Below are 23,264 nucleotides of genomic sequence, written 5' to 3'. Positions count from 1 at the left end.
GCTGGTGCTGATTCACAACGCCAAACTCCCAAAGTCCTTCAACAGCTGCTGCTGGAAAAGAGGCTACAAACCTGATCTGTGCTTCGTCAGCCAGAGACTAGCGCACTTAAGTGAGAAAGTGGTCCTGAACCCACTCCGTCGATCACAACATCAGCCAATCTCCATCACGATTAAGCCTCCCATAACCAAGTCGGAAGTTTCCTTCCAACGCCACTTCAATCTTAATGACAACTTTAGCATGTTTGTTCAGGCTGTTAAGAGGATCGCTCACACCTGCATCCCTAATTGATGTCGGAAAGAGCATCGCTGGCCTAACAGAGGACTCGACCCGTTTTCGGACACCACCTGTGAGCTTGGAGATACCCTCAATCCCTAAAGAAGGAGAGGCGGAAAGCCAGGCAAGATCTGATAGAAAACATCAACATGTCCCAGAACAGCAAGAAAGCCTGGTCGACCATTCGGAAACTGAGTGGTGACAAGACCACACCACCTACTATATGTGATATAACACCAAACCAGGTTGGAAGCAAGCTGGTAGCCAATGGAAGACGAGTAGAGAGGCGCAGGGCTAAAGGAGAGCATCATGCCACAACCATCCCAGGCTATCAGCAGAACATGTCCATCCTAACCAAGCCCTTCACTACAGAAGAGCTTGAAGCAGGACTTAACAGCATGAAGTTGGGAAAGCAGCAGAGCCGGATGACATACTGACTAAATTAATCACTCAACTAGGCCCAGTCGCCAACAAATGGCACCTAAACATGTATAATGTATGCATACAGATCCAGCATATTCCAACCATCTGGAGGAAAGCCATCATCATTGCACTACTAAAACCTGGGAAAGATTGCAACCTCCCCAAAAGCTACCGGCCCATCTCCCTATTATGCACCACCTACAAGCTGTTCGAGAGACTTCTCCTCAGCCGAATGTCACCTCAGTTAGACGCTGAGCTGATCAAGGATCAAGCTGGATTCTGAGCGGGGAAATAATGCACAGATCAACTGCTAAGCCTTACCCAGTACATCGAAGACGGGTATCAGCAGAAGCTGATAACAGGCGCTGCCTTCGTCAATTTGTCACCAACTTATGACAGTGTCAAACACGTTACTGATGAAAAACCTCTTTGACGTGACAGGAGATGCCAAACTATGCAATGTCATTAGAAGTCTGCTGAGCGAACAGGATGTTCCACGTCACACTCAACAACAGGAAAAGTAGATGGTCATCAGATCAATGGGCTACCACAGAGCAGTGTCCTGGCACCTCTCCTCTTCAATGTGTACACCAACGAGCAACCCCTACCGGCAACACAGCAGTGCACCTTCCCGTAAATGGACTTGTATAGCGCTTTTCTAGTCAAACTGACCACTCAAAGCGCTTCTAACACTACATGCCACTCACACACTCATACATACAGCACGTCTTAAGATACACATAACTACGTGCTTTCTAATCATCCATACCCTGATGGATACATCAGGAGGCAACGTGGGGTTCAGTGTCTTGCCCCAAGTACGCTTCGACATGTCCAGCCCAGTACCACCGACCTTCCGATTGGTAGGCGACTGCTCTTCCTCCTGAGCTACAGCCGCGGAAGTTGAGGCACCCTGGAACAAATTCTAGCAGATACGCTACATTGCCAAAATGATTCGCTCATCTGCCTTTACACGCATATGAACTTAAGTGACATCCCATTCTTAATCCATAGGGTTTAATATGACGTCAGCCCACCCTTTGCAGCTATAACAGCTTCAACTCTTCTGGGCAAGCTTTCCACAAGGTTAAGGGTTAGTGTTTTGTGTTTATCGGAATTTTTGACCATTCTTTCAGACGCGTATTTGTGAGATCAGACACTGATGTTGAACGAGAAGGCCTGGTTCGCAGTCTCCGCTCTAATTTATCCCAAAGGTGTTCTATCAGGTTGAGGTCAGGACTCTGTGCAGGCCAGTCAAGTTCTTCCACACCAAACTGGCTCATCTTTGTCTTTATGCTGTTGGAACAGGAAGGGGCCATCCCCAAACAGTTTCCACAAAGTTGAGAGCATTAAATTGTCCAAAATCTCTTGGTATGCTGAAGCATTCAGAGTTCCTTTCACTGGAACTAAGGAGCCAAGCCCAGCTCCTGAAGAACAACCCCACACCATAATCCCCCCTCCACCAAACTTTACACTTGGCACAATGTAGTCAGACAAGTACCGTTGTCCTGGCAACCGCCAAACCCAGACTCCTCCATCAGATTCTCAGATGAAGGAGCGTGATTCATCACTCCAGAGAACGCGTCTCCACTGCTCTAGACTCCAGTGGCGGCGTGCTGTACACCACTGCATCCGACACTTTGCATTGCACTTGGTGATGTATGGCTTGGATGCAGCTGCTTGGTCATGGAAACCATTCCATGAAGCTCTCTACGCACTGTTCTTGAGTTAAGGCCACATGAAGTTTGGAGGTTTGCAGCGATTGACTCCGCAGAAAGTTGGCGATTTCTGCGCACTATGAGCCTCACCATTTATTTTACATGGCCTACCACACCACTTTGTGGTTGAGTTGCTGTCATTCCCAATCGCTTCCACTTTGTTATAATACCACTGAAAGTACTACGCTGGAATTCACTGAGCTCCTGAGAGCGACCCACTCTTTCACAAATGTTCGTAGAAGCAGTCTTCATGTCTAGGTACTTGAATTTATACACCTGTGGCCATGGAAGTGATTGGAACACCTGAATTTCATTATTTGAATTGGTGAGTGAATACTTTTGGTAATATAGTGCATGTCAGCTTACTACCTACAAAACCACCTGCAGCCACACCCTGTCACACACCCGGGAGCTTGACGTAACCTGGGATGGAAAAAAACTTGAGAACCATCAGCATCCAGTCTATCTGGGAGTTACTTTAGACCGAACCCTCAGTTACAGAGAACATATCCAGAAGACGAGAGCCAAGGTCTCCACCAGGAACAGTCTCTTACGCCAACTGACGTAAGAGACTGTTCAGAACCTTGTCACTACTATCAACAGCAGTTATCCATCACCGTGAAAATGAAAATGATCAATGCAGACAAAGCAGTGAATGACTGCAATGAGTTCTGCCAGCTTTTCTCACTTTTTTATTTATTGAAAAAGATGTTAGGTAACAAGAAGAGTGGAGGTCAGGTTGAAAAACTTTAGAGAGTAGTGCTTGTAAGATTGCTGGAGAGACAAATAAAACCTCCGTTTGACTGAAAAAGACCTACGGGAAGAATTAAGAGACTGCAGGGGTGGTGCACTGCTTTACAAAAGAAACAAATATGGCCTTCACGAAGAGTCTCAGACGACAACCTTTACTGCGTCTATACCGACAAAGTGAGTGTGACCTGGTGAAATTTAACCATGCTGGACTACCAAGGTTATGCATCAGGTCGTTTGGAAATCATAAGAAAAAGAAAAAAGTCATCTTGTTACAAAAATCACCCCCACGAGCCTCCGGTGGCGCCCCAGATGGCAGCGACCGTTCCAACTATCTATTGACACAAGTCAATAGATATTAAATGCACATACATAGAAATGATATTGAAGATGGACTGACCTGATGGAATATGGACAAATGAAGTGTGTTTCCTCATGTCTCTGATCAGCCTGCATCTGCAGTAGTCGTCCAATGACTTTTATGAGCCCCTGGACGTTTCTGTTCACAGAGCAAGTTAAAAACATAACACAGAGGTGGTCATCTTCCCAGAAATATTCAACACATGCTAAGAGTTCTAAAAAATGGTACTGCTGAAGATTAAACAAACAAAAATGTTGCATTCTGGAAAACTTTGAAAAAACTTTTTCTTGAAAAATTTCATATACAATGGAAACACATTTCCAGTTAACATTTGTGGATCCAAGGGCTTACATTATCAATTTAAACAGAGGATAAAAATCTATTCACCAGATAAGGTTACTGGATGAGCAGCATATCAAAGAAATGTCTTCATTTGTGCTAACTGCTGTGGCAATTTTAGAAGATTGTTTCTGTGATTTTCCGTTTTGTCCTAAAACTGAGTGTAGTCTCTTTTCCTTTATATGAACACCCAGGTCTGGCTTACAGCCCTGTTGGAGATAGAACAGGTTTGTAAATGTCATTTTTGCAGCACACAAACCAACGGCCAAAGCTTGTTCTACTTTTGCAGGGAACATACAGTGAAAAAATAACATATATGACTGTACATGGTTATCCAGCCTCCTCCCTTTTCATCTCCGTATCTCTAAACTTCAGATGATGCTGCATTTGTTGTTCCTTGGAAGTGGCAGGTAAAAACTTTTTTGCTCTCACTTTTCATTGTTATTCACATTAAATCTTATCATTAGTTATACAAGTCACTCAATCGAATAAATAAATTAGCAAATAATGCCCTAATGTACTTTGTTTAATGAATATATCCTGAAAAGGAAATGTGACTTCGAATTTCTACTAGTCTGTAGTTGAAAATTCTGATTTCCCATTTGTCATGAAATTAACCAGTAATACAGCACCTTTGACAGACATCGCAAAAATAAACGTCAGTAAAATATTGTCCATGTAGGCAATAGTTCTAAGGTGCTAACAAAACACAGAGGAACAGAGCAACAGGGAAGATCTGAGTTTATGGAGCCAATATGTGACGGAAGAGAGGGGCAGAGTGGAATCGAGGGGATCACTCCACGGCCTAAAATTAATGGAAGAAAAAGGTGCTGCTGCTCTGTCTTTGTGTAAATCAAAACATGTCACAAACATTTCATTGTGTCAGCTTGTGAAAATGTCAGGGAGAAAAAAAAGTCAGACTCATCTGTGCAGCCTCTCATGGGAATTTTATTAACAAATTCGGCAGAGATGCATGTCACACAGCAGCGTACAAAGATTCCCAAAGACAGTGTATTGTTGGACCCTTACCATCTGCGCATATGTGGCAAAAAACACCCTTGAGTTAGTTCCTTCATGTCTGCGTCTGGGTCCTCTCCTGTTTACCCTACGACAGGACACCCTGACCTAAGTCTCGATAGACCGTATACGGTGTTGATATTGTTTAAAAAAAAAAACTAAAAAAAAACCCACTGTGCAGAATAATTGCAATTGGCATGAATGAAAATCTGTACTAGGCTTGTTCGGTATACCGGTACCAAATTGGTACCGGGGTACTGAGGCATTTAAAATGGTACTATACTGTGCTTGGATGAGACCGATAGTTTTCCTTTTTTTATTATGTCGCCGTGTGACGTCACCGCATTGTAATTTGAGCCGAGGCGAGCAAGTGCTATATGGAATTACTTTGGCTTTAAAACAAATGAGCACGGTGAAGCCATTCACACCAAATCACCACTGTGCAAACGGTGTTACAAAACATGTCTGGCCAAGGGTGGAAACACTTCTTTGTGGTATTTTATTTACTGATGCATTTTTAAAGTTCTCAGATTTTCTATTAAGATAAAGTCAATAATGACATTTTTTGTGTTCTCTTTTTATTTGGAAAAGTATTGAAAAGTTTCTAAATACATGTTGGTACCGGTATCGATACCAAAATGTTGATACACTATCCTGTACTGTTGTTTTTTTCCAGCAGCCGACAGAGCTTTTTGAGTAGCATGTTATGTTGAGGCTGTGCAGCATTGTTCATTATGTTGAGCAGTGTTCACAACATTCTTCTTTGTATAAACAGCTCCAGAGCACTCCCAAGCACAGAGCCAACTGTCTTGAACAGTCTAAGTTTCTTTAAGTTACTGGCTCTGATGCTGCTGTCCCTGCAGATGGCTGCAGAGCAGATAGTACCCTCCACCACAGACTTATAGAGGATATGCAAAATGTTATTGCATACATTGAAGAACCTAAGCCTCCTCAAAGAGTACAGCCTGCTCCGTCCCATCTTGTAGACAGCTTCAGTGTTGCATTTACAGTTCAGTCTGATATGTTGATGTAAATTATAAGCCATCCAGGTCATGGTAATCCTAAGAGCTTGAAAAAGGGCAAGTGGACTTCTTGGATCTTGAAGATCTTTCACCTCTCATTTGAAAGGTTTCTTCAGTTCTAAACTAGATGGTGGGGAGTATCAGCTTATAAGCAGAGAGGGTTGTTACGGTCACATGTGTCACTGAACCCTCTGACCAATGTCTGTGTCCTTCAAATGACACACAACTATAAATTGTCTACCAGCCTGAAAAGGGTGAGTTTTGGTCACAGGATCCAAGGTGTGAATGGTTGTGAAACTGCCATGGGAGGAGAGACAATGCTGCATTATAGGTGCTGGGAAGGTGATACCTGAGACCACCTCAAAAGTGGAAATTCCAAACCCTACTAAGGATGTGAAATCAGCCCCGTCTTCAGATCACTCAATCGTGGCCACTATCGATCTCCGATAGATGATCCGATTGAAAATCACTCCATCCCTATCCTAGCCTATTACTTATTTAGAAATATAGGTTTTGTGCCATATTTGCACAGACAGAAATGTCTGTTGCTCAAATTTTATTTTGGTTTGGTTATTATTTTTGATTTAATAAAGTTATTGTTGTTCAAATATATGCATGAATTATTTATTTTGTGACGAAGAAGAAAGATAATATAGCACACCACTTGTGGCATAGAGAAAAGTGTTTGGTAAGCAAGCAAGAAGATGAAGAACAGAGGAGACAAAGAGAGCAAATACAAAGAAAGGAAAAAAAGATGCAACAGGATGTAATTAAGAGTTTAATATTCACTCCTCAGTTGCACAGATCAAAGGGTTCTGTATACAGACATGTTGCTCCATGAGAAACATTTTTAAGTACACAGTAAAGCAGGTTCTAGAGATTTTTATTATGGCATTAAATCAATTCAAGATCGCCTTAAAGATCGCCATTTGAAAAAAAGATCACGATCCTCCCTTCGATTGCTAATAGACGATCCGATCAAAAATCACTGCATCCCTAAACCCTAGAGTTAAGAGCCAATGCTTCTCAGAATACATCTGCATCTGTCAGACAAGGACATAATGACACTACAAAGATGGACATCCAGGAGCTTATCAGAAAGGGACCTCACCCAATCAGAAAAGGATGTTTTAGCCAAAGGATTCCACTGCCAGTGTTGGACCTCATTACAGCTACTGACTCTTCAAAAAGGAATGAAAATCTCTGAGGCACAAAAAGGAACCACTACATATGAAGGTAACAGCAGCCCTCTCTAGCTCTAAAACTCCTCCCTCTAACCTCACATTACAGGAAAGGAAGGCAGTGACATCCCTCAGCAGAGACCAAAACATCACCATTTTCCAGCAGACGAGGGAAGATGCACTGTGGTTCTCAACACAGCCAATTACCACAGAAAAATAACATCATTGCTGAGTGATAACACCACCTACGAGACCCTGAAGAGGGACCCCACAAACAACTATAAAAAGAAAGTCACAGATTACCTTCAAGACCTAGAAAAAGTTATTGACTGCTTTTTCTAACACAAGAAAGTACTTTACCCTGGGGAGGCCACATTGTGTATCTATGGACTTCCCAGGATACACAAAGAGTTAGTTACACCCATTATCACCAGTATCAACTGGGTCACCTATGACATTGCTAAACTTGCCTCCATATTAGTACCCCTGCTAGGTGTGACGACCCCTCTGCTCCACTAGTCCCTGTCTTTTTTGTTGTTTCTTCCCTTTTGCAGGGAGTAAGGCGGAGGGCTCATTAGGCTGACTGAACCACACCTGGGGCTTGTGTTTTAAAAGCTCCTCTCCTGCCAGTTACAGGCCCCGCTCTCTTGAATTGACTTAGTTAGACCAGGTTACGGGTGCGGCTGCTGTTTTGTTCTTGTTTTTGATCGCTTACACATCCACACACTCATGCATGGATACACTATTGACAACTGATTTCTACGTTTCTTTAGTTTACTAAACTTTGAGAATAAAATTTATTCTTACAACTGAAAAACCCTTGTCTGTCTCCCATCACTGTTGCAGCCTTAGAGCTGGGCTGTGACACTCTACATCATATCCAGAACGCCACAGATTTTGTGAAAGAAGATCCAACATCTGAAACTGTCTCCAAGTGAAATCACTGTGTACTTTGACGTGACCTCACTTTTTACTAGTATACTGATTTCAGCAGCAGTGGAGACTATTAGGAAATGGCTGTAGCAAGATGACTCACTGAATGATACAACTTCACTCCTTACAAGATCTGTATCCTGATGAACCTTCGCCTCTCCACTACCTACTTCAAGTACAATGACCGTTTCTTCAGACAGAAGCATGGCTGTGCCATGGGAGCTCTAGTGTCCCCCATTGTGGCTAACATTTTACGAAGAAAGTGGAAAGCAAAGCACTGAGCTCATACAAAAGAACAGCACCAAGCCACTGGTTCAGATATATGACACATTGGTCAAGAACTCAAGAAATGGAGACTTTCATGTACATGTTCAAGTTCAAGTACATCAACTTGGTGGACAGCAACATCAAGTTCACAAGGGAGGATGCAAAAGACCACAAACTGCCTTTTTGGGCTGTGCCGTACACATTGAAGAGGATGGAAGTCTTAACACTGATCAGCAAAGACATCTGAACATAACAACACTGTTAGGGAAGCTAAGAAGAACAGGCACAAACATATTGTAATTGCATACGTGGCAGGAGTCTCAAAAGGATCTTCTCCGAACATGACATTTCAGTGCACTTCAAACCCAAGAACACCCTGAGACAGAGACTGGTTCACCCAAAGGACAAAACACCCAAACACAAACGGAGTGGTGTTGTGTATGCAGAGCAGTGAAGAGTGTGCGGACCTCCATATAGGAGAGACCCAAAAACAGCTCCACAAGTGCATGGCACAACATATAAGAGCCGGCTCTTCATTCTGGACAAAGAAGACATATGGTTTGATAGAGAAGTAAAGGAAGCCATCTATATTAAACTGGAAAGGACATCTTTGAGTAGAGGAGGTGGTCTCAGGTATCACCTTCCCAGCACCTACAATGCAGCATTGTCTCCATTCACACCTTGGATGCTGTGACCAAAACTCACCCTTTCAGGCAGGAAGACAATTTATAGGCGAGAATGACTTAAACGGCATGCACATTGGTCAGAGGGTTCAATTACACATGTGACTGTAACGACCGTTTCTGCTTATAAACTGACACTCCCAAACATCTAGTTTAGAACTTAAGAAGCCTTTTCGATGAGAAGTGAAAAGTACAGTTGCCCATATTGAAGGATTATTCGGACTATTCAGTCTGACATCTTTCCTGGAGTCAGTCAAATGAAATTGCAGGTGAACATAAGCTTAATTATTTTGTTTTGAGTAAAGCTGAAATGCAGTACCACGGCACATTTTGGCAACATATCTGCTCAGAGAATCTGATTTATGCTCTGTGGACTGAGGGGTCAAGTTCTCATACTGAGGTAGTTAGACGACCATATGTGCTCTGTGTAACTGAGAACTGAAGCCACTGGAGTAACTATGGCCAGCAGACACAAGGTTGATTGGTTTCGCAAAGAGTCACAATGACACAGAGATGAGGATTATCACCAACACCTGCCTGTGTTTTTTTTAACCTGATAGCTTTACAAACTTCTACAAGACACAGCTGGGAATAAACAGATTCTATCAGTTACAACAATACACAACTGTGACAGTCAAAATGTGCTTGTTGGTGTTCTAACATCTCAGCTTAATCATTGGCAGGACATACCTGCAATAACAAAGTAAGTTTAACTATGTTGTTTAAATCCACAGCTGGATGGTTAAAGGAATATTTTTACCTAGAGTCTGTATTTGACATCAAAGCAGTTTGGTTTGGTTAAAACAAACTCTGATCTGTGTACTCTATGGATATTGCTATGTGCTGGCCTTATCGGCAGCAAGTCTGTGTAGCTCTGAATTTAGTTTGTCGTTAATATAATTATATGTAATTTTAGTTTTAATCTAAACATTTTTAGTGATCTGCTTTTTATTTACATTCCGTTTTATTTTTATTTTTTGACAATATGCACTGCTGCCAGTAGAGCAGTGTACATAAGAGAAGAACTGTTGGCTCTGTCAAGGACTGGACGCAGAATTAAACACCCAATTCCGACTGAGCTAAGAAACCTGTACCGTGGATGGAGAGCTGGAGCAAAACTAAAGGCAAAGAGGCACAACAAGAGGTGGAGGTACAAGCCTTTTCTGCCCTCTGTGATTATGGTAAATGCTAACTCGCTACCAAACAAGTGTGATGAGCGAGAGGTGCTTGTGTGGAACCAACGGCTGTATAAGGAGAGCAGTTTGATCTGTCTGTCTGAGTCCTGGCTGAACGACAACACACCAGACTCGTGTGTGGACATACATACATACACTTCCGTACGGCTTCAGCAGATCGTGACCTGAGTATGAGCGGTAAGCGGAAAGGTGGGGGTATTGTCCTGTTTTTTTAATCAGAAATGGGTTAACCCTTGCAATGTGACCGTTAAGGAGAGGGTATGCTGTCCAGACACTGAACTGCTGTCAGTTTATTTCCGTGCGTTCTATGCACCCAGAGAGTTCCCATGTACAGTCCGCATAGTTGTTTACATTCCACCGAGGGCAGCACCTACAACGACGTGTGACGCCATCCATGAAGTCATTGCTAGGATACAGACCCAGCATCCTGAGGCATTCATTGCAATCACAGGGGATGTAACTATCCTCCTGCCTGACTGGCTTTGTACAGTATGTGGACTGTCCAACATGTGGAGAAAGGACATTAGATCTGTTCTATGCTAACTTGAAGGAGGCTTACAGGGCAGTGTCTCTTCCACCACTGGGTAGATCTGATCACAGCATGGTCTATATACAACCCACATACAGACCTTGTGTACAAAGACTTCCTGTTACTACCAGATCTTTCAGGAAGTGGTCACCTGAGGTGTGTGATGCATTGAGAGACTGCTTTGATGTCACAGACTGGGCTGTACTGCTGGAGGAAGAAGAAATGGACATTGACATGGACAGGAGGGTCAGCACCATCAATGACTACATTAACTTCTGTAGGGACACTGTGAATACAGTGAGGACTGTAAGGTGCTATCCAAATAATAAACCACGGATCACCAGTGACATCAAAGAACAAAAAGTGGGCATTCCAGAAACGGGATGGAGAAATGTGGAGGAGTGTACAACAGGAGCTTAAAAAGACACTACGTCAAGCTAAGGTGGAGTACAAGAAAAAGATACAGCTGGAGAACAATAACATCAAGGAGGTGTGGAGAGGCATGAGGACCATCACTGGATACAAACTGAAGAACTCTCAGTCTGTGGAAGGTGATGTGGACAGAGCCAATACTTTTAACCAATATTACAACAGGTTTGATAGTATGGCTTTTTCCACCTCTTCTGCTGCTCCCTCCACCCCCACCACTTCAGCTGCTTCCTCTAAATTGCTTCCACTGTGCTGGTCAACAAGCAGTCCCCTTTCAGAGGCTCTTCAATATGAGCCTTCAGATGGAAAAAGTCTTGTCTCATACAGGTGCCCAAATTAGGGCAACCGGTGGAGCTGAATGACTATGGACCGGTGGCTTTGACATCTCATATCATGAAGATCTTGGAGAGAATCCTTGTTCGTCACATGAGATTCCAGGTTACTCAGGATCTTGACCCCCTCCAGTTTTCCTACCAGAAACACATAGGAGCGGGAGATGCGATTCTGTACATGCTGCATCGGGCATATGCTTATCTGGATGTGCCTGGTTCATATGTGAGAATCATGTTCTTTGACTTCTCCAGTGCCTTCAACACCATACGGCCTCCCATACTGAAAGATCAGCTTCTTGGGATGGGTGTGGCCCCCTCCCTGACATCATGAATTATTGACTATCTGACTGCCAGACCACAGTATGCCATGATGGGGAGCTGTGTTTCTGGAACACTGGAATGCAGTACTGGGGCTCCACAGGGTACTGTTTTAGCTCCTCTTCTTTTCACCCTGTACACATCGGACTTCAGGTACTACTCGGAGTCCTGCCACATACAGAAGTATTCTGATGATACGGCTGTTGTGGCATCTCTGCGCGGTGGACAGGAGAAGGAGTACAGGGACCTTGTGTAGTCTTTCAATGGCTGGACCAGAAATAACTGTTTGCTCCTGAACACTACCAAGACCAAAGAGCTGGTGGTGGACTTCAGGAGAAGTCTCTGCAGGTTTAAACAAGTCAAATTTAAGACTTTTTAAGACCATAATGAATACAATTTAAGGTATTTTAGTTCCGTTTTGTTGTTATGTTATAGCTTCCTCAAAATCGAAATATTCAAAGCAAGACTGTAGTTTTTGCATTTGTTTTGAATAAAAGTAACGTTAATACATTTTTAAGACCTTTCAAAATCATATTTAAGACATTTTCTGAAATTTTAAGATCATTTTAGACATTTTAAGGCCTTAAATTCAAATTATTGGATTTAAGACGTTTTAAGACTTTTTATACCCCACGGATACCCTGTAAAACTTCATACCAGTCAGTCTGCATTGATGGAGGGGAGATAGAGACTGTTCAGACCTGCAAATACTGGATAATAAACTGGAGTGGTCTGCCAACATAGAAGCAGTGTACAGGAGGGACCAGAGCCGTCTCTTCTTCCTGAGATGGCTCAGGTCCTTCAATGTCTGCAGTGACATGATGTGCATGTTTTATAACACTATCATTGAGAGTGCATTGTTCCATGCTGTTGTCTGCTGGGGGGAGTTGCACTACAGACAAAAACTGTAGGCGCCTGGACAAACTCGTGAATAAGAAGGTTAGACCCTCTCAGTGCTGTGGTGGAGCAACGGATGAGGAGGAAATTATATTCTGTTTTGGAGAACAATAAAAATCCTCTCCACAGCATCCTGGCAGGACAGAGGAGCAGCTGCAGTAAGAGGCTCATCTCACTGCACTGCAGGACTGAGAGGTTCAGGAGGTCCTTTGTCCCCACAGCCATAAGGCTTTTTAACAGTGACTGCTGACTTTGATGTTTTTCTCAAATGTATTAATTTATTATTATTATTGTTGTTGTTTTAATACACAATCATTGTAAATATTTTTTTAAAAAGAAAAAATTTTGAGCTACCGTATTTTCCGCACCATAAGGCACACCTAAAAGCCTTAAATTTTCACAAAAATCGGCCTCGCACCATATAATCCGGTGCGCCTTATGTGTGCACCAGATTCCAAAATCTGTCATGGATACCGCCATTTTGAGCTTACCGCGGGGAGCGCCGAGCATTCATCGGGGCATTTAGCCTCCTCCGCATCACTCACCACTCTCCCTTCGCGCTGCTCACCGCCACGTTCACTTTTGACGCGCCTCTTCGCTCTCGTACATTGGAAATTAATGGCAACTGGCCACTTCCGTCGCTCGCTTTGCGTTCGGTGTGAATCCAGGATTAGGCGGATCCCAGCCATTCCCTCTGAATGGGGCGAAGATTGTATCGAGCTCGTACTTAGCGACTGAACCGTGTCATCATTACCGTCGGACCATGTTTTTGCATGCGCCTTATAATCAGGTGCGCCTTATGTATGGGTTAAGTACAGAAATGGACCCCATAATTGAGGGTGCGCTTTATAATCAGTTGAGCCTTATGGTGCGGAAAATACGGTACTTGGCTAATTTTGAATTTACCCTATTGGGGGATGAATAAAGTATTTTCCTAATCTTCTTCTATTCTTCTATAGTGCGTTTCATTTGACCTGGTCTGAAATCAGTCACATCTCAGCTTCTTCAGTGGACAAGCTTCCAGGGTCTTAAGAGCAAACAACATTGCTCATTTTTAAATGAATTTTTAGAACTAAATTTTTGGTGATTGGTTGAATCATTCATGTCTGGCTGGGTGGTTAACAATGCTATTTTCTAGGATGTGACAAACTCAGAAATTTTTGGGTCCTGCTGAAAGTGACACTAAGAATCAATTATAGTTTACAATTTTCTTCAGGTCCATCAGATATTAAGCCAAGTTGTTCAGTTTTTGTCAAGGTAGTGTAAAGTGCTGTGTGTCTGCAAAAAGCTGAAGAGGGTGTTGTGTACCTGGCAGAAGGCAGAATATTGAGAACACTGTTGAGGATGTGCTGAAGGTCTGCATGGCCCTGATCCACCAACAGCACCACAGCATCACAGCAGGCTGAACGCACCATAGCACAGTCACTGCAGCATTGCTGCCACAGAGCCTCCAAAGCTGGGCCCTAAATACAGCATAACCCCGATAAGACTCATGATAGCAAACAAGACAACAAAGATATTCCCAAAGCCCAACTGTTGCTGTGTTGGAATCCTGCTCAGCACAATGATTTCTTTAATGAGTAAAGACACCAATATTAGCATGCCGTTAAAAAAATTTGAATGAACTCACCTGGCTGGAGGACTGAGGGATTTGCCCATTTGATCCTTTTTCCTTTAGCACAGCAGCAACAAGATTTCTCACCGCCTTGAAAAATAAGCAGGTTTTAGGGAGAAGACACATGCTCAAAAGGGGCTGTAAACAATTTGCATTTTGCTGGTTTAAAGAACACATAGGCCGTGGTTGGATGAAATTTAAGATACATAGGATTCTAGAGTTGTTGTTCAGTGGCCCATAATTCACAGCAATATAGTCCTATTAAGTCCATTGATAAGTTCATTACTAATATTGCACCAATAAGATTTCTGAAACCCAGTCCTATCTGAGCATTTGTTTGTAGAAACATATGTTGTGCCATTTGAGGATAATAAAAACACACAGCACTCGGATTAGAGTCAGCAGCTCACCTGGGCTTGTATGATAAGGCTAGAGAAATCAAACCGTGTCTTCAAATTCTCTGTCATGTCTGCAGCTCATGCCTGAAAGCAGATTGAGTCTCCATTAAAAAAAAAGACAATAACACTAAATGACAATGAAGTGTTAAAATGATTGTTTGTTCTCTTCAAAAAATTCTACAATTTCCCTGCAATGTAAGAAAGAAAAATGGCCAAGCTTGATGATTGACTAAGAAATATCACATATCAGTGGTTGTGAAGACAACCCTTGAAACAAAAGCTCAGTGATGCAGCCACCTGTGGCTTAATGGCACTAATGGACTGAACATTCCAGGGAGTGGCACTGCTTGGAGACATTCAAGGACTGGCCCCATGAAAGCTGATTCCAGCTTGTGTTATCAAATCATTGGCCTGCAGCAATGACATAATTTTGCATTTATTATTTAGAAGTTAAAAGAACAGCTCCTCACTCCCACTTGCAGGTTTCTAAGGAGAAGAGTGGGCTGTGTCAGTAGTCCTGAGTATATGCTATAATGATGGTGGTGACCACAGGCTGGCTGGAGCCTTAAGGGCTAGAAGTGCTCAAATGATTTGTTCTCAACTGTTCTGGGCAGAATTAAGAAAAAAAGAAACAAAAATGTATTAGTTTTGTTTACTTTGGCTTTTATTTTGCTTTTTTTTTTTTTTTACACTTTATAATTACATATCAGAATATACTATTCCCCCAATGTGATTCGCTTTTAGTTCCATGTACTGGTTTATTTAACAATACTATTCAACAATTCTACAGACACAAGGAAGATGAGCTTTGACTAAGCCTCACCCCTGCCACCCCCTCCCCAAACACAGATACCCAACCCAACCGCTCAGCTGTTATCTAACTGATTAGCCAGCCTGCTGTGCTATGCTGTCCACCACGTTGCTCCTGTAGTTTTCTCACTGGCTCCACTGCCACTCAGCTTCATGGCCACATAAACAGGTAAGTCATCATCACCTCCTAACACACAGGTGTACTTCAGACTGACTCTAAACTGCATCAGCGCTCATTTACTGCAGCTTGTAGACGCCTTATATTAAATATGTTGAGTATACACATGCCTCTCTGTGTATATCTATCATTCTTAAGCATTAAAATGCGGTAACTTCTCATAAAAATATTTTACAATGTACAAAATAAATCATCTAAATAACTAATGATTTAGATAACGAGTACAAGTAAGAAGTATCTGTTTTTTTACTACATCAAATACTGTCAGTGGTCAGCTAAACCTTCACAAGTTTATACACCAAACAGTTCCAGCAGCTTCTACAGCATATTTACTTTACAACCAAACAATATAGGCTGGCTTGTACTGCAAGGTCTGCATTAGCAATACAAGTGAGGACAATGCATGAGTAGTGTTGAGCCAACAAGTGCTTTAGAAATACCACCACTGAGGCTTTACAGTGGGACACTCGCTGCTTGCAAACTGCAAACACTAGACACACTGGATTTTTTAATGGCTTTTTCAGATGCAAACACCCTTTCATAGCTGTGGCAGAGAGTCTGTGCCCACAGAAGTGCAGTGCAGCCAGAAGACTGCGATCTCTATTGGCAAAGTGAGCAGATTCATTTTACAAGAAAATTGTACAGATTAATAGAAAAGTAAGCCCCCTCAGTAGTGGCGTACAACCAAGAAGTCTGAGACTCTCTGTGCCTCCATTTTCCTCGAATTTTATTCTGTGCAAGACTTTTTGGAGCAGCAACCTTTGAGCTGTTGGTGTGTTTCCACTAGCAAATAACTGTTCAACTAACTGCTCTGTCTGCTCCGTGTCAAAGCTTCAGTTCATGAGTCTGACTCAGCAAACTTTCACATAAAATCCAGCAATGCAACACCTTCCCAGGAAGATTTAAGTGTGCTTAAAAACATAACACTGAGCCCAAATTCTGAGTTGTGACTGTCATGCAAAAAAAACGTTAGATCACCATGGTGATGTGTTAAGTTCAGGGTGTAAGATTACTGTAAACTGTCAGTAAAAAGCTCCACACTTTGACAGATTAGTTTCCTGATAACATCACAGAGAGCAAAATTAGCCCAAAACACTTTAACGTTGTCAACAGAATCAAGGCTGATGCCCGACATAAAATCACATTTTAACTACACTGAAAGCACTTGATTGATGTAGAATAAAATCTGGACTGTCAAATATCTGACAGACAGTCAATAATTACTTCCTTTCATCTATTAAATAGTTGGTTATCTTAACATTAACTAAAAGGCTACTATATTTTTACTTGAACTTAAAAATCAGAAATGATTCTCAGCTGAGGGAATACATTATGAATTAAACTGGTTGAACTGCTATGGGAACCATGCATTCAGCTGTGAACACACACGTGAGATCGCAGTTTATCAAATGAAAAAAATCATTGCACTGTATTATTGATTTTGTATCAATATAGTAACTGATAACACCACAAATCATTTGAAAAACTTGTACATTATTTTTTTACAATTTGGAATTTGCCCCACTTGTTTTTTTACCTAACCTTCCTCCATCATCTGCAAGGATCATTATCATGATAGGAACTGTCTTTATCCACAATATTATCTCTTATTATCCCCCAATGGTGGCTCCTCATCATTTGTGTTGAAGTAGTCAAACATGCTCATCACCACTCGATGAAGCTGATGCAACCTACGGTCAGACAAAGGCACTATTTTCGCTATATAGCATGGTAATTCCTCTCAGGCTGGACAAGCAAAGAAGTAACTATGGTCAGTCACACAACAAAGCAATGCATCTAAACAAAGCAAACCTAATTGGCAAATTCTTTCCCAGTAGTTACGTTCTAAACCACAGAGGAACACTGCCCACCCTCCACCAGACAGCAAAGGAAGATGCTGCAGAGGCCCCATAACAAAGTTATGCTCCAGGACCCTTCAGAAGATTTAGCAGGACATGCTAATTTTAGGTCTATCTAATAAAATCAGTTGCATTATTGTTAGAAACATTAACAATTTGATGCTGCTAGGTTGAGCCAAGTATTACTACAGTCACTGTCAGAACTTTTATATCTAATCTATATGGCACCCCTCCTGAAAGCTTCCTCAGAATTAGAACCACCTCAGACCTTCAGGAGGCTGCCGATGCGCTACTGCCTATAGTCATATATCATTAAAACTTTAACAAGGGATATTTCTAGACTATGACTGGGCCGATTTATAGAATGCTTTCTTCTTACTTAAAAACTCTTTTCTACAGCGTTTTGTGCAAACCTGCATTTTGATACTAAATAACTGAAGATAAAGTTGACAGATTTGTTTGTGGGCTCTTCTATCAAGCTAGTCGTGGTCCTGGTGCTGACTTTGTTTCCCACTTACTAAAGAACCTAAAAAGAGCGCAAGCAAATACATTTGGTTAACTTCATCCAAACGTATTCCCTTATTTTGATTACATGAATGATAGTTGTTAAATTAGCCGCCGTCAAGTTAGCGGTGAGCAGATCTGGCCAGGTATCTTTACCGGAGTTATCACCGTGTGCTAATCCTTATAATTAAGGTAGATTGAAGTCTAGATCCTGCTGAAGCTGTCTGACTAACATATAAGCATCTCGGTTTAAATAAAACACAACTTATTGATGATGCTGGCAAACTTTACCTCCGTCATTCAGCCTTCAGCATACCGTAAACCCACATGATAGTACGGAGAGTACCGAGGGTCAAAATTGTCAGAAATCAACTGAACACATTACCCAGCATCTTCGCGACGACAATATCATTTTAACAATTTAAATGTAAAAAAGAACACAATTATTGTGCAATAACACATTAACAGTCATAGACAGATGTCTACACCAGCTTTTAAATTGGACCGAGTTAATACTTTCCTACTAGATTAGGTGAGGTACGAGGACAGTGGGATATGGAAAAGTAATTTAAAGTGAATTATTATCATTATAATGACAATCATAATCATTCTTCTTCTTCTTTATTATTATTATTATTATTATTATTATTATTATTATTATTATTATCATTATCATTATTATCGTTATTAAAGTTATCATTATTATTATTATTATCATCATTATTATGTTGTTGTTTTTGTCGTTGTTGTTGTAATTAAATTAAATCTGTCTCCGTTTCAACAGAGAGACATAGATACTGGAGAATAGTGGAATTACATTTTAATTATATTTTGAAAAACATTGATTGTGCTTTTGAAAATATTAGAAAAAATAAATAATTTATTAACAGATCACCACATAACAGTAACTCGGTATTATGAAATTCAAAGACATACATACGTAGACCATGAGATTTGCTCCCTCTCAAAAAAATCAATGATAATTTTCATTTGATTGATACTGTTTCTCCAATATTATGGTCTAGACTGTAATCTAAAACTTACACTCATTAATTTGAGCGTAAATGTTGATTGTAGATTTGATTGTCAATTGTGATGGATACTTTTAATGTCAAAATAGCGATTTAAACTATTAAACGTCCCTCAGAGTCACGTGTAAACTGTTCAAATATCGCTTAATTGCGGGTTTTCCTTGGGGGCTTGAAGGCAACATAATTACAGATACGTTGCGGCCACCTGATAGGAGCCTAGCGTATCTGCTCTTCTTTTATTGGCTGATTGCATCTCGTGCTCTGTCTGCAGCCCTTGTGGGTACACCACGCTGCGCGTGCGCCTTATCACTCACATGCATCAAGGTTGTTGAATCGAGCAAGAAAGGTAACGGAAATAAGAGGATTCCACTCTCAAAATAAAAGACTGGACATTAAAATGAATTTTCCTGTATATAGGGAGTAGTTGAACTAAGTTCAGGGAGCAACAACTTAATCAAACACGTAAGCCATTACTGTCACAGCCAGAAATGGAAAACAGACAGCACTTTGAGAAAAAAATCACCTGTGCATTTAAATTAGTGGCTCAAATTGAACAACTTTGTTCATTCCGGAATTAAGCCTGAGAGCTTTGAGTAGCTTACTGATCCATAAATCAGCTGTCCGAGCATAGTTGTTTCTGACCGCTACAACGTCAGTCAATGTTCACACAGACCCTACACAAGTTAAATGTTGTGGGGTTATTTTGCTGTTGTAATGTTAGAGACCTTCTCAGGTATTCACAAACCCTGGTGCCCTTGATAATTCAGCGTTAGGAACCACAGGTACAAAGATATCTGTGAGGGAACACACATTCTTCACTTCTACTGATCAATAGTTCAAGAAAAGTGGGAAAATGAGAGCTTTTAAATGAATAACCTGTAGCAAGTATTTCATTGCCATATGTGTATGCCTGGTGGTGTAGGCAAGGTGGCATTGAGCTATTAATGTTTGTGGGGAGAGAAATTCTTCACAGCTCAACTGTTTATTGAAAATAAATTGTTGTTGAATGCATAAATGATTTTTTTCTTTTTTTGTTGTTGTTTTGGATCAGGTATGTGGAAAACCTGATATTCTCATACAAGTAAGACAGATTGATGGACTTCCACACAGAGATAGTGTTAAAGTGGAGAAGCAGCTTGTGCTCCTTTTCCTTTTCCAAAGTTTGAGACCAAACTGTACAACACAAATATTTATAGATCACTGAAAAAACATAGGCTACAGTTCTGAAGAAACGTTCTGTAAAAGTAAGTGGGCACATAGAAAATTAAATAAAATATATATAAATATATATATATATATATATATATATATATATATATATATATATGTATATGTATGTATGTATATGTAAGTATTATGTTAGATTGGGTACTGCAGGTAGAGTCCAGGGGTCATGGTACCACATCGGTTTTATTTTCAAAGTACCAGTAGGAAGTTGGTCGGGATGTTGTGGGGAATTGACAGCCGGCGAGCCTTTGAAAGTCTTCAGTGTGACTTCAGCCCAGGAGAGACCATGTCCGCCGTCATAGGCAAACTGTACTCACCTTTAATCTCATTTAAAACTAATTCTCCATGAAATAACAGTACCGCGGGGCCTCAAGGATGGCCAACTCGGTGAGTAAGCAGTCGGAGGGTTTGCTAATCAGTCCGTTTAAGCGGATTTTGCTTTCGTTCATTTTGCTGTTTAGTCACACCGAAGGGTTGGTGGTTTTACTCCGTTACGAGGATTTTCAAGCTGCTCGGTTAGCTAGAGTCCGTAAGTGCCTCTTAGCATCCGAAGACAAGATTCCACCCAAAAACCCTCGGACTTTAGAGATTCAGACGTTACAGCAAAACACCGCTTTGTTCACTGAGTGTTGTAAGGCTATTTTCGGTAATAATGGGAATACACCATCATTGGATTCGGCCGCAATATATGACATGACGACCGTTTGGAAAATGTCAACTTTCTTTATCTTGTAATCATTGTCATTTAACCGTGGTATTTCTTTTTTGTTGGGAAAGCAGAACATTGTAACTTACAGATAAAACGTAAGTCAGAAAATGTGCGCAGACGCACGCGACGCATGGACTCGCTTCACCGTGTACTTGAAGGCTTTCACCAGTATTTAGAAACGCTAACATGCTTTTTTTTCCAGGTGTTTGAAATTGAAATGTTGCATTTAACATTCCGATGTTTGCATGTATGTCGGGACAAAATTCTCCTTGTAGAAGACGGGAAATAATGGGATATTATAGAGGTTAACGTAGCGCATCAAAGCCAGAGATGGGTCGCCGCTGTGCTGTTAAGATGTTGAAAGTCTTTCATTAGAAATATGTCTTAGACTTTTTCCTATTATTGTTATTATTACTAACTAGTTTTAATGTAAGAAGTAACTCGGGATGGTCTTGTCCCTCAGGGCGCTGTTCAGGTGAAACTAGAACTCGGACATCGTGCCCAGGTTAGAAAGAAACCCACCGCGGAAGGCTTCACGCACGACTGGATGGTTTTTGTCCGAGGACCAGAGCACAGCAACATCCAGCACTTTGTGGAGAAAGTTGTCTTTCATCTGCACGAAAGCTTCCCGAAACCAAAACGAGGTAAAGAGCCATTGGAATTCCCGCTGTCTCAGGCACGGTTTTGTTCGGGCAGGGAATGGGTGAGGAGGGTCAGGCCTGCAGACATGTTGGTGGGGTGCGAGTCCTGCACGCTGCTCATGTCGTCAAACATCTTTTGAGGATGGCAGAAAGTTTCGCTTTTGTTGTTTTAAGCAGGTTACTCAAACGCAATTTGCGAAGAAAAGCATAGTTATTGTTGCGTTTAATGTCCTGCTGCACGAGCGTTCCTCCCCTATAGAGAAAAGCAGTTATGTGAAATTATGAAGCAGAACCTAAGTTACAGCATTGATGTTTGTTGGTTATACATGACATTATAAATATGGGCTGGTTTGCTGAGCAGAAGTAGAACAGAATTTATCTGGAGAATTTGCAGATGTGGGGTGAAAGAGCTGCATGAGTTGGTGTAAAGCAGATGTATCATCAACTGTATTTGGTTATGAACAGCTCTGGGCTCTTTATATTAGACTTTTGTACGAGTTTAAAATACAAATAGCACAGAATGGGGAAAGCCAAAGTCTTCTGATTGAAAGTTGTCCACAAAATGTTTCAAAAGTGGGAAATAATGTTTGGTTCGCTGTCTCCTGTTCGATCAACATGATCCAAAACTTTACCTACAGTCTGAAAAAAGGGGACCACATAATAAAGGAAAAAAATGTGAAACCGGTGGAGCTTTGATCATTCACAGCTGTCGACCTTTCAAGCAACTGAGACACAGAGATAGTGTACATGACGTGAGGCCCCGTTCACTTGTTTTTCCTTTTTTATGACAGTCACTTTACACTTTACACGCTGCACAAACACTGCTTGGAGTCTTGTGTAAAAGCCACGTTGGGTAGAATAATGGTATTGATGTACTGATTATATTTCTAGCTGCACTTGCATGATTCATACCCACTAACATCGAATACTTTGTCATGTGAAACAGAAGGCACACCCTCTTTCAGTTCTAAGATTCTAAATATCGGGAAATAATAAAAATCAGTCTTAAAATTTTGTTAATCTAGCCTCAGAATAACAACAAGATGCAACATATTGCACCATGTCATTATTTCTTGAAGAAAAAGGACGTCAAAATTCAGCGTGTGAAAAACTAAGTCCACATTCAACAGCATGTAGAGCCAGCAATAACTGGAACTGATTGTATTCTATATGATGTTATCAATCCCTCGGATGGCTGGGGAGGAATTTTGGCCCACTCTTCTTTACAGAGTTGCTTCAGTTCATTGAGGTTTGTGGGCATTGTTTGGGATCATTGTCAGGCTGCATGGCCTAATTTTAGCCAGGCTTTAGCTGTCAAACAGACTCTTTCTAAGTCTGACTCTTTAACATCTGTTTGGATGTGTAACCATGCCAATGACAAAGTTACCTAGATGTCAGACTGACTAGATCCAGATAAGTTGAAGAGCAGATGTGTAAAGGAGAAGCAAAACAGAGACAAAGAATAAGGCCTATGATCATCACTGGGAATGTGGGATCAAATAAAATGGACGAGCTCGGAGCACTGACAAGGACACAGCGAGAATATTGGCAATGCAGTATTAAATGTTTCACAGAAACATAATTATGGGCTCCAGTGCCTCTGTACACAGCTCTGAGACTGTA

General features: G+C 41.4%; 2 protein-coding genes across 4 annotated transcripts in view; one reads left to right on the top strand and one right to left on the bottom strand.

Moving 5' to 3' along the window:
- The window catches only part of focad (focadhesin), a 70,579-nt gene extending 52,168 nt beyond the window's left edge, over nt 1-18,411 (bottom strand). For both annotated transcript variants that reach the window (XM_072375910.1, XM_072375911.1), the window contains exons 1-5: nt 18,325-18,411; nt 14,695-14,766; nt 14,300-14,374; nt 13,978-14,132; nt 3,566-3,664 (exon numbers count right to left, since the gene is read on the bottom strand). In XM_072375910.1, coding sequence (XP_072232011.1) covers nt 3,566-3,664; nt 13,978-14,132; nt 14,300-14,374; nt 14,695-14,751 — 386 coding nt within the window. In that variant the 5' untranslated portion in view covers nt 14,752-14,766; nt 18,325-18,411. The remainder of the gene's footprint in view (nt 1-3,565; nt 3,665-13,977; nt 14,133-14,299; nt 14,375-14,694; nt 14,767-18,324) is intronic.
- A 2,153-nt stretch (nt 18,412-20,564) lies between these two features.
- The window catches only part of mllt3 (MLLT3 super elongation complex subunit), a 45,534-nt gene continuing 42,834 nt past the window's right edge, over nt 20,565-23,264 (top strand). For both annotated transcript variants that reach the window (XM_072376590.1, XM_072376589.1), the window contains exons 1-2: nt 20,565-20,678; nt 21,464-21,644. In XM_072376590.1, the coding sequence (XP_072232691.1) occupies nt 20,667-20,678; nt 21,464-21,644 (193 nt within the window). In that variant the 5' untranslated portion in view covers nt 20,565-20,666. The remainder of the gene's footprint in view (nt 20,679-21,463; nt 21,645-23,264) is intronic.

This window comes from Leuresthes tenuis, unplaced genomic scaffold (assembly GCF_036924035.1).
Source record: "Leuresthes tenuis unplaced genomic scaffold, fLeuTen1.0.hap1 SCAF_22, whole genome shotgun sequence".
Lineage (NCBI taxonomy): Eukaryota > Metazoa > Chordata > Actinopteri > Atheriniformes > Atherinopsidae > Leuresthes > Leuresthes tenuis.
The sequence above is the reverse complement of the archived record's forward strand: the minus strand, read 5'-3'. Positions and strand labels throughout refer to the sequence as shown.